Raw genomic sequence first — 12,514 nt, forward strand, 5'->3', positions numbered from 1 at the left:
CAGCATTAGTGGCTTCACATACAATGGATGGATAAAAAATGTTTAGTTCATAATTGAATATTATCCTGAATATGACGCAGAATATGATACAAACTCACTCAGGAATCCAAATATTGTTTGGACAATTAACTCCAAATATGTCAATTACAAGGTTATCTTTTCAAATGTGTGTGTTCATCTCAGGCATTACCTCAATCTCACATGCCCATCCTTAACTAATGGTGATGCATGTTATTAGATCGTTTTATGTGCGTCACTTACATCCCATGAGAGCTAGTCTGAAACAGGTCAGTTTGTATGAGGGAAGGCATGTGTGTATGTACATCCACCTACATATACTGATGTATGAGGTAGACGCTCCTGTCTAGACTCTTAGCTCAGCGTTAACATTAATCATTTACAGCATGTTCCCATGTTTTCCAGCTCTTCTAAGTACTACAATATACATTATTTATATATAAAACTATACTTGAATATCCTGTTTAAACCGAATAAGCTGGCAGAGGGAGGGAAAGATAAAGAGTGAGCCAGACGGAGAGAGATTGAGATAACATGAAAATATATCATGTCACCCACCGAGAGTTGTGGTTTAGTTCCTGGGAGATGTCATCCACCATGTCGTTCTCAGATGCTTCGTGTGCCATGGCCTTACAAAGCTTACATGCCACCAAGGCTTTGGCCATGGCCTCTTCACCATGCTGCCAAAAGAACAGCGCCATCTTCTGACGTTTCATGAGCACAGCCCACACCATCAGCTCGTGGAAGGGGAAAGGGAAGTGGTTGATTTCTGGGTCGTCCAAATCAATGTCTACCTCTTCCTCTCGTTTACGTGTCGTCTTCTGACGACCTCTTCGGATTGGCATGTCATCCTAGTGGGGAAACAGAAGCATCTGTATAAAAGTGTTTCTCAGGGATTTTTCAGATCTTTTCTGTATAGAAGGAAAACATTATGCATATATGTGGTTTGGATTGTAAATACTGATCACAAGTGTCAGCCAAGAAATTTGAAAGTTTTACATGATGTAAACCTCTGAAGAACACTTTGGTTCGACTGCATCTAGACGCCTAAACTGATCTTCTATAAATGCTTGGGAAGTTATATTTTGAAGAGACAAGCTAGAGGACAATGTGCCAAATACTAAACAATCTAGATAACGCAGAGCGGGTATGGGCTCATGTACATCTCCGCATGATTTTAAACATAATTTAACTTCTTTATAATATAGTTTCAGTTCAATTAATAGTAAAAAACCTTACAAGAGGTAAATTTATTGGCTTTTCACCAAGTTGGCTCTCTGTCTCTGGAGACATAGCTGCTGCCAGTCAGTCATTAAATGACATAATTTTACATTTAGACTGTTGAAAACAGCTAAATCCATTTGAAAAATAACTTTCAGTGCAAGAGATCAGCTGGACATAAAAGATTGCAGAGCAGTAAAATATTCAGCAATTACAGATAGTGACAAATATCTGGTATAAGCTAGCAAATTTCAGTGATATTCAGAAATGAAATTATCGCAATGCTTGAAATGATTGCAAGTATTACAAAAGAAACCCTTCAGGGTTCACAGCTGTCACCCTTTAACAGCAGTATTTCTGACATACATACTGGCTAGATGATAAATAGGCTTTGTGAAGATAGAAAGGTAATGGCGTGGCAAAAACAACAGAGAACACACACCGACACATGGGGGATAAATTCACAACATACAGAAAAACAAAGGAATGTTTGTTCCATGCGTATAAATACCTCCGAGGAACAGTGCTTTGTGAAGCTTTAAGAAATTACACCACACACCACATGAATCTGATCAGGTCATCCATAGCTTATTCAGCTGAATACAGCAGGACTGCTTTGAAATGCACTGCAAGATATATATGCATTTAAACTGTCTGGAGCATGAGTCTCCAGCTTTTTAAAAAGTCCATAAATCTGAGAAAAAGCTGTAAACCAAAATGACTTTGTTTTGTTTTATTGGCTGTTTGTGTGAAAAGCACTCAGCTGACTCAGAAATGTATAAAACTAACCAGCAAAATAGATTAAATATACATCTAGAGCTTCCCTTCATCTACTGAGAGGCACATGGCACACATGAGCACATTTATTTAGATGAGTAAACTGTAGATCAGTTAAGTGAAGAGGCTTGAGAGATAAGGGTTAGGAACAGTGAAGGAATGACTAAATAACAACCATGATTGGATCAAGACTCACCTCCATCCCCAGCAGTTTCAGAGCCTTGGGCTAGAAATGAAAAAGAAACATTAACACACAGCGAGACCTTGTTGAATGTATTTTATAGCACACTTTACTTTTTATGCACAAGACTTACAGGCCAAGAAGATCCTTTAAACAGAGTAAATCACTGACTTTTATTTGCATGCTTCAAAATGGAACCGATACTTAGGGATGGCACTTTGTGCTCATTTGAGTGACTGTATATATGGCAATAATATCTAATCCTTTTCTGCTTGCATGTATTAAATGAATTTATATTTGTAGATCTGGTACAGTACTGTGTATCTGCATTAAAGCAGGGCATGTATGAATTATGTATTCATGAGCCATCATCTGAGTTGGTAAAAATAACCCAAATCTCTTGTGGGGATTCTGATATCTACATCTATTTCAAAACTTTGTTCTTCCTTAACATGTGTTTATGTGTGCATGCACATAACTATGTGGCTGTGCATTCACTTGGTCTAGAAAATCCCAGTTAAAGTGGAGGTGACTCTGTCTTTCTTTGTCTCTCATTTTGCCTCCTTGCTCTGTCTCTCCTGTTTCTTACCTCAAACGTTATCTGTGCCTTTCCAGCTGCTTTGTGGCTACCATGCAGTCTTGTACAGTAAGATAAACAGATGCACAAAGGTTCACATACACACTTGCACACAACGCTCACAATCACACGACTGAATGTGCAAATACCAAAGTGCATCATTAAGTATTGAGTTTTATACAGTTATGCATGTTTACATTTTCCTCACAAGTGTGCAGGTTTTCGAGGCAGAATGAGAAAACAGAATGTGAAATGTATATAATGTGCAACATGTGCAGCAGTATAAAACACAACCATCAAACAAAGCACGATTTCAGAGATCACTTTGTCACTTTGGTTGTGTGTACTAATCACCAAGAAAACTGGTGGGGTTGTAATGAACTGTGTGCAGTTTGATGATGATGACGGTGCATAATGAAGAGCAACTGCTACACAAAGATGATTTGTTGCATTAGGCTTATGATAGGGCATGCTATGTTCCTATTTTACTTGATGTGTAAATGAATAACAGGGGAAGCAATGCTCATATATTTAACCTGTGCTGATCAACAGCACCCTGACACACAAAAAAAAGCTAAATTTGTGTAAGTATGTGCATATTAACTAAATTCTTCTCAGTTGAAACCCAAAATTAATCCCTTAAACATATTGGTGCCTTTTTCTGATTTCAGGCAATTACACTTACATAAGTAATTATGCACTTAGATATATTTAGATAGCACCAAATCACAGGCTTGGTGACACTGGGAAGGAAAAATTCCCTTTTAACAGAAAGAAGTCTCCATTTTTGTTTATTTTTTTCATGTTGTAACCCTGGTTTTTGTGATAAATTCAAAAAGTGCAGCATAAATGTTGGACTCAGTCATTTTTATTCCTGCCTATTTTTCTTCTGTACTTTCAGGCTAATATTTTTCTGGAATTGGTATTGATAAAAAACAAAATTACTAAAAACCGCTCCCATCTTTTTGTCCAAAAAAAGTCACGTGTCTCACTGACGTCCCACTGCAGATCTCCTTTTCTGCCATTTGTCAGGTCAAAATCATCAAAACTTGCATCTAAAAGTTAATTAATTACCATCCGCAAAGCGCAGCTGACCTTTAGACTCTCTGATAAATATGTTAGTATAAGAAATATATTATTATCCACTTATCTTTATGAGGACACGTTTGATAATGAGGCTCATTTAGCTGGTGCTGCTCCTTGGATTAATGACAGTAGATCTGAAATTGATTAAACACTAAGAGGATAATTCAGGTGAGACTCATTCACTCACCCTCTTGGGTCCGAAGAGGTTATGATATAGAGTTCGGAACCTCTTCCTGGTGTAGTTACACCGATATGCCCCGCCCATGAGGTATTCAATGACCAGTCCAATGTCAATGAGGCTGATCCGGTAGTCCGGGGGCAGGTTTCCCTAAAAACCAAACAGGGTTAACAGGCAACGACCCACACCGACTGATTAACACAGGAAGGGAAACAAGAGTACAAAACAAAATCACACAGCCATATACACTCACTGCACAAAATCCATATCAAACTGTTTTTGGCTATGAAAGAAAACTTGATTATCTGATTCACCTTGAAGTAGATCCAACTGAACCCTGGATACTCTTGCTTGGAAAGAACACATAATGTCAGTGAATAAACGGCATGATAAGCAAGAGCAGGAGAAATGAGATACACAGAAACTCTCGGGCAAGATCTCTCTTCCAGTCTCTTTAATAAATTGTTGTCTCAACCAGACTGTTGTTCTGTTTGGCTTTTGATATTTACACGGGTCTTGTTTTCCATGTAGAAACGTGAAACAGTTTTATCAATACTGTAAGCAAAAAAAAGAAAAAATGAAGTTGTTTTTAAAAAAAGGATCACAGTTTCAGGGATCCTATTACTCTTTCTACAATGTGACATGATAAAGCCCCAAAGTGCAAGTCTTTTATATTCAATAGAGGAGCTGAAAATGAGGAGAGAATTAAATCTCAGGTGCAGCGTGAATTAGAGAGTGTAATTTCTGAGGACAATTACAAAGCATGTAAAAAAAAAAAAGTGAATGATTTGTCATAATTTGCATTTAGGCATGTAATGAGATCTTCACAGTGAGGTTCAATGCAGTCTCGAGGAGAAGAAAGGAGAAGGAAAGTATAAATGACTCATTAGCCTGGAAGAGAGTGGAAAGATAGACGGACAGCTATTAACATGGAAGGTGAGACTCACTATTGAAACAGAAGCACCTTCACATGTGGACTATAACCATGTCGACACTCGCTACTCCTCCTCATGCCCTCAACATCAACCCTGCAGCAATTACCCTGGCAGCCACTGCTCCTTTGAGACACCAGTTACCTGTCGTGACTGTTCTTCAATCAGATGTGGTATCCTAGAAATCCACTGTGTGCTACTCATCACTGTTTCATGGATGAAAATAAGTATATCCACTAGAAACTGTTGACTTTTTTAGCACTTGTAAATAAGAAAGCATTTGATTCTAAAATGTGGTTTCTTTATCTTTTCTAACATTTAATTGCTAACAATTACTTGATATTCTTCTGTGGTAAAAGTAAGTACAAAAAACCCAACACAAAAGACTTAAATAGGATTAACCTCTGTGTGCTCAAGGGAATTTGTAAATTTAAAGGCACAAATCTTTCCGTTTTCTTGCAGTCACCGTTTCAAATTTCACCCACAATTTGTTTTTGATGCAATTCAAATCTGAGCCCAGAGAACATTACTCCAAAAATCTTTTACCTATACAAACCTGTGAAAAACTAAATGCACCCCATGATTCTGAACCTTGTAGAACCGCTTAAGTTCAAGTAATAGTTTTCTAAATGAGTTCATCGGTCTTTTACATTGCTGTGGAAGAATTCAGCCCCATTCTTCTTCTGTCACAGTTCATGTGACAAAATATTTGGAGGCGGCTAACTGAGACTGCTCACTGCCTAAATTTACTGAGGCTGCCCAGTTGAACGATTTCATTCAAACTATTTAGAGACCTTTTTCTGTCCCTTGTTAGACTTGTAGGTATTTACAGGACTCTGGACTGGACTCTGCTAGTGCATCTCAAAAAATGAGAGTATTGTGAAAAACGTTTTTTCATTGTAATTTAATTCAAACAGGTAAACTTTCATGTAAATGTAAAGTAAATTATTTCAAGTCAGATGCTAAGTGCTGCTGGAAAATGAAAAGTAATAAGCATTTCCATGAAGATGGAAGCATGAAATGCTCTAAAATCTCCTGGTAGATGGCTGTGTTGACTTTGGACTTGATAAAACACAATCCACCGACAACAACCAACAACCGCAGATGATCCCAAATCATCACAGACTGCAGAAACTTCACACTGGACTTCAGACAGCTTGGATTCTGTGCCTCTCTTCAGACTCCTTGACCTTGATCTCTAAATCTAATACAAAATTTACTTTCATCTAAAAAAAAAAAGAAAAAAAAAAGAACTTTGCACTTCTGAGCAACCGTCCAGTTCTGTTTTTCTCCTTGGGCCAGGTAAGAGACTTCTAATTTTGTCTCTTGTTCAGGAGTGGGTTGATATTAGAAATGTAACAGTTGAAAACCTTTTCCTAAAAACATCTGCGCGTGGTGCTCTTGATGCACTGATACCAGCCTCTGTCCAGTCCTTGTGAAGCTTTCCCAAGTTGTTGAACTGACTTTTCTCGACAGTCTTCTCATTTCTGTTTTTGTTAACTTTCCCTTTCCAGGCAACTCTTCATTAATGTGGTTTGCTACAGCACTCTGCAAACAGGCAGCCTTTTCTGAGGCTTACCCTCCTTGTGGAAAGTTATCTGGACAACTGCCAAGTCAGCAGGCGTCTCTGTGATTGTGGTTGCTCTCACAAATATTTATTCTGTATTTATACTGTTTGAATAGTGATTTGCTCAAATTTGAAATTAAATATTTTAATTTGTATTTTCACGAGCTATGAGCCATAATAGGAAAATAAAAACAAACTTTTTCACACTATGATAAGTTTTTGAGATGCACTAGCATGTTGTTTGTTTGACTTTATCACCTTTACCTGAAGACAAATTTTCAAAGAGGATCAATGATGTTGGAAAAGTCATGGCATGTACTTTTAAAAAAATAATAATAATAACTTCAATAATAATTGTTCTCCACTCTCTTACACTAATAAATGAATGTGCAGTATATACACATGTACCAGCAAGTAGCTGTTGATCCCTCCTGTAATTGGTGTTAAAGGTCAAGCTAATAGCTTCTATGAATGCACTCTGAGCTCTTACAGAACAGTGTTCTTAATATTCTTGTGTAGTTAGCTTTGAGTCCTAGCGGACTTACTAATGATTAACTGAAACTTTTAAAACTTGCCTCTAACATTTACGGCTCTAGTTTAAACCAGGTGCTTTGACAAAGGTACCTTTTTCCCAAACTATGTGAACCTCTCTGATGATAATTGTAAAGACATTGGTGAAATATATACTGAGCTGTGTACTGGAGCCACATTTCTTACCCTTCTTAGCCATCTCCTGAGCTCTCAGTTTGTAAATAGCAAAGCAAACTGAGGGTAAAAAGCACACTGCTACTACATTAGGATGCCTTCCCAACCCCTGTTTGAAAAGCAACCCTAAAGCCACAACCTGTACATAAAGCTACAATGTTCATTTACTCTGCTATTTACTAAGTGTAGTACAGAAACCCATTTCTATGACGATCGCTTTTCTTGATCTGCAGACTGAACTTGAATACAGCCTGCATTCACCCATAGCGCTGATATTAGCAAAATACCTGCAATTTAAATCTAATTAATAGCCATTAAATGCCAGCGGTAAAGCCTAACAGTCTTCAAAGACCAATGAAAAAGAAAGGAAGCAGCTATGACATGAAGATCTAAATTTAAATCTAATTAGCACCATACCATGATAGAACAGTGACACACAAACACTCAGCAACACTATTGCAATTACACACAGCTCTGCAGAAAGGAGATGGTAACGTTATGCCATGCACTACAGTGTATGTTTTGCACATTGGTGAAATGGTGCAGTGAGATGGCAGTTACTGTACGCTGCGTGTTCCTGCTTTCTACACCAGCATGAGATCAAAGTTTGTGCAAAGATAGGAGAAGAAGTAAAGGAGGGGAGATTACAGACACTTTCAGAAGCGCATGTGGCGTCACTGCAATTAGTAACACTATAATTAATGAGCACGTCTCCATGCTAATGGTAATGGTTGTTGACCTCTCTATCATCTCTCAAAACTATAATATGTGCTGAATGTAAAATATATGCTGTCACCTTTTATCATGAGCAATTTTAAGGCACCATAGAAGTTTGTTTTTTGTTCTTTTGGTTGTTTTTTTTTTTTTTGCTATCTAATATATAGTAAACATTTAAAAACAAACAAAAAAGATTTTACATTGGTTTCAGAGGAAAAGAAAAAAAAACCTTGTGTAGGCAATGACATGCCAGAGCTTTTTCTGTCATTTTACACATTTTTTCCTTACAATTTAAGCCCGAAGTCATGCAGACAAATTTTTTAATGTACTGAAGCAGCATTTCTGTATCATGTACAAAAACTGAGACGTGCTGCTGAAATTACACTTCTTTTTCCTATATTAAAATTTCTCACATGTGCAGTTACACTTCTTCACATGTGGCCCACAATGTAAAATGAGTTTGACACCCCTTATTTAAATGTTATAAATGTGTTTTTCTATCACCCCCCGTAAGCTCTCTGAATCACCTTGTGTCTCAACTATCACTATTCAAGAAATCAAGTAACAGGCCATTTAAAATACAAGTTAAAACTAAAACAAACTGTGGGACTACTAAGCTCTTCAGCCTTGCAGCTTTTCCATTGTGGTCTCACTTTGCTCAGTATTGCTCCGAGTTCTGCGGATAAAACAATATTTAATACATGTAGTGTTTCTTTACCGTGGTGGTGTGTGCCTTTGATAAAGAAAGGAGTAAACTGAGGAATCATGAGAGGGATGAGAGTCGTGCACAGCACTACACAGCCACTGCAGCCCGCAACTCCAGCTGAAAAAGAAAAGCCGGCCGGCATCTATTTGCAGTTTACAGCAACTAGTGCAAAATGTAGATATATACGGAGTGATGCAAACAGCATAACAACACACACCACAAAAAAAGCAACTGCAACTCTATGGAGTCAAACTTGTCTTCTTTAATATACCACATTCCCATACTGAACAGCAACAGAGCTACTGGGACGGCAGTGATGGTCATACCTTTTTGACATCTCTGACGAGGTGGTACAGCGTGTTTGATGGTCCATGGCGCTGTTGAAAGAAAGAAAAAAGTAACAGAATGAGTTTTTTTTTTTTTTTTAAAGCGTGTTTTCAACACTATGCTTGTCATTACCGTGTTATAGAGCTCCTCCAGCCTGGAAAGAGTGAGGAAACGGTGCATGCTGACTCCATTTTCAATCAGTAGCTTGACAAAGTCAACTCTGTCCAGAACTAAGGCATCCAGCATCGCCTGCTCCAGGGAACCAACCTAGGACATACACAGTATACAGTGATATCACATCCTATACACAAGAACTGCATCAAGTATTTCTTGTCATGTAAACAACTTTGAGCATCGATAGCTATTATTGTTATAATTATTAGAGCAGTATTAGCATTAAGTTCAAATTCAACTACTGTGAAACTCAGAGTTGAGACAAAGTTTTTTTAACAGCCCGTTTCATCGCGTCAGTGCGAATAAATCAGGTTCAAACATCCTGTGAATATAAATAATAACACAGTATGTATACATCACATATATTCTGGCTTATACTGTATCTGCTTCTTACAGGCCACTGCTGTCCGTAGATGAAGATCTGACTCCGTGCGATGTCCACTCTGTTCCACGCCAAAGCCAAACTCAGCTGATCTGGGGCTGAAGCATTAGCACCTGGTATGGATTGTTACACATACAAGTTTTTCTTTAGGAGAAACACAGCTATAAAATATAAGTATATATTCTAGTATATCCTCACTGCCACATCTATATCTTTGATCAATATATCAACATTAATATGTCAGAGTCAACCAAAAGAAATAATTTTTTATGATTATTCTAAATGGACATTGTGTTGATTTATTACTCTGCAGAATTTGTATATTTGTAAAGTGCTGCAGTGGGACTGCCAAGGTTAATGCTCATGAATTATTTTGCTGAAGTGCTTGGCTAAACTGCAAAATGTTATTGTGACAAGACGAAGGTTTGGTCTACTTGAAGCTGTTTTGAATAGTATTGTGCTGCGCTTGTCGTCTGTAAAACAGAAGAACCCGTCTTTACTCACTGATATAAGCATTTCTTTAACACTCTACCTCATCCCTGCAGAAAATGTGGACTACACATTTTTCCTTTGATTTCTGTGTCCAAAAACATTTACAGTACTCTGATCCTTCACGTCGATCCTCCAGAAAACATATCAGTAACATAACTAGAAGACAAAGTAAAAAAACTCCAATGTATACAAATGCAAGATTAAAATGATAATAATAATAACAAAAGAGTGTGAGTGGAGTAAATTGAGTGCAATGCTGGGTGGAACAAAATACCTTGTTTACAAGATTTGTGTAAATCTGTTGAGCTATTTTTCTCTAAATGGTGACTGTGACTGAAATTAATATCATAATGAAATTGCACTGTGGTTCGAATGTATTCATGGACCCCTGTCATTTCCTTTTTCTCTCCCCTCTTGTTTTCTGTCGTCTAATACTGTATTTTGGAATTAACTCAGTTTTTCAAGGTTGCATAAAAAAAAAGCACTTACAGCATTTGAAGTGACTAGACAGTCAGTCCATGAGAGATATTAGTTTTTGTCGTTGTACCTGTTTGTACCAACACATCTCAGCAAATGCTGACTAATGAGACGTAATTCAAGATCACAGCCTGCTGTTCCCAACAATACTTTAGCGTAGTGCAAACAGAGAAAAACAAGAAAAACACAAAGGAAGAAATTGATTTTTTTAGCCTTCTGACAAATCAACTGTAAGTTAAAGCACAATAATATCCCCGGTTTGACAAGATGGTGTGATTTTTATTAAGAATCCCAATATCATCACTTTACAGCCTGCTCTCTCTGACTTCAAGGCTTGTGCTGCATCACTAGAGCTTAATGGAGTGAGTTCTGACAGAGTCCCACTGATAATAAGCAGTGCCCACTAATAGGAGTTTTAGGGGATATGTGTATATATTAAAAGGAAAGGAGGTCCTGCTTTATCAAAGGCCTGCGACTTCATTCTCTCTGCCTGCAGGGTTGGACTGAAGTCAACTGACTTTATGTACCCAATCTTTAGGATATTGACTACCCCAGACAGCAGGCCATCAATTACTCCCACCTCACCACACTTGCACCATCTGTGTGTAGTTGTTGTTTCCTCTCTGCGAGGTCTCCTTCCACTTCTCTTAATCTTTCTATCTTTCTTACAGAGGCTCGCGCTCTCCCCTTAAATTCTCTTTCTTCGATTCTTGCTCAGTTCGCTCCACTCTGTGCATTCCTGACTGTGATGTTTTGTTTTTTTGTTGAGCCCCAGGCAGTGGCTTAGTTCCTTGGCGAAGGAGTCTAATCCAGTGTTTTAAAAAGCTCTCAGGCAGGATGTGACCGATTTCATTTTACACTAAAAGCCTTGAACACATCTCATTCATGCAGCTGCAGAATGAGAATTGCATCTGAAATGGCCCCCGTGCTGTTGACCATAAGACAATTTTGCCCCTAACTCATTTTTAATTTTTCTAATTTTCTAATTTTTCTATGTTCTCTTTGCTATTTTGCCTTTTTGCTTTTTGATTTCACATTCTTCCTTCACTTATTCACAAAAGCTTCTCTAACAATGTGAATAGACATGAATAGCAGATCTCATTAAACACAATAACCTTATGTATATATAGAAAAGGTAACAGAATGGGAGAAAAAGAGTTTGGAATGAAGATAATTAATGGATGGGCCAAAGAAATTATTCATCATCACTGCAAGCTACTCTTTTGCACTTTTTCCTTGTCTGTGGACTGGCATGTTCCTCTAGGGAACAATTCCTGAGACAACCAATCATATGTGTTGAATTTCTAAGCACTCCCACAGGAATCACTGATCCTTGGCATGCAGGCATGATGTCTGTACTTCTAGTCTCTAGTGTGTGTGTGTATGTGAGTGTGTGACAGGAAGAGAAAATGCATGCAATCTCCTGTGAGCATAGAAGAAGCAACAGAAACCACAATCAATACAACCTACTGAACAACCAATTGAGCAAATGGATCCATGGATCCCCTCTCTCTCCCACTCGTGTGTGTGTGTGTGGTTTACTTTGGTAATTTTTCATTATTATTAACAAATGTATAGGAATTTGTTACAGAACAGCTCGAATATGAGCCTTTTTACAAGTGTATGTACGCACATGAACCAAAGCATTATGTCCACTCACAGTCAATGTATTGGATCTAGGAGAATGGGAAGACTGAGCATTTTTTTTTCCAAGTTCCAAATTTTTGTGCCCAGACAACTGTTCAGAGCATCTCAAAAATGGCAGTACTTGTGAATCATTCATGGCCAGTATTAATGAATACTTACAAACAGTGATTTGGAGAGGAACAAACCATTAAACAGGAAAGGGCTGTTGTGGGATATACCCTAAAAATGTAAACTTCTCAGTGCCAGAGCTACTCTAGAAGTCTTGTAGTCCATAACTCAGTGGGTGTGAAGTGTTTTACTGTCACAGCAAAGACCAACAGCATATGACGCAGGGCTAGTGATAATGGTTT

At 37.9% G+C, this 12,514-nt stretch overlaps 1 protein-coding gene across 1 annotated transcript in view; it reads right to left on the bottom strand.

Annotated features, from left to right (window-relative positions):
- The window catches only part of trpm3 (transient receptor potential cation channel, subfamily M, member 3), a 118,084-nt gene that overhangs the window by 19,530 nt on the left and 86,040 nt on the right, over positions 1 to 12,514 (bottom strand). Inside the window, 7 exon segments of the mRNA XM_013909931.1 lie at positions 577 to 869; positions 2,213 to 2,242; positions 4,048 to 4,188; positions 4,353 to 4,388; positions 8,992 to 9,042; positions 9,125 to 9,259; positions 9,561 to 9,709. Of these exon segments, the coding sequence (XP_013765385.1) occupies positions 577 to 869; positions 2,213 to 2,242; positions 4,048 to 4,188; positions 4,353 to 4,388; positions 8,992 to 9,042; positions 9,125 to 9,259; positions 9,561 to 9,709 (835 nt within the window).

Source organism: Pundamilia nyererei, unplaced genomic scaffold (assembly GCF_000239375.1).
Source record: "Pundamilia nyererei isolate P.nyererei 1_Seehausen unplaced genomic scaffold, PunNye1.0 scaffold00033, whole genome shotgun sequence".
Lineage (NCBI taxonomy): Eukaryota > Metazoa > Chordata > Actinopteri > Cichliformes > Cichlidae > Pundamilia > Pundamilia nyererei.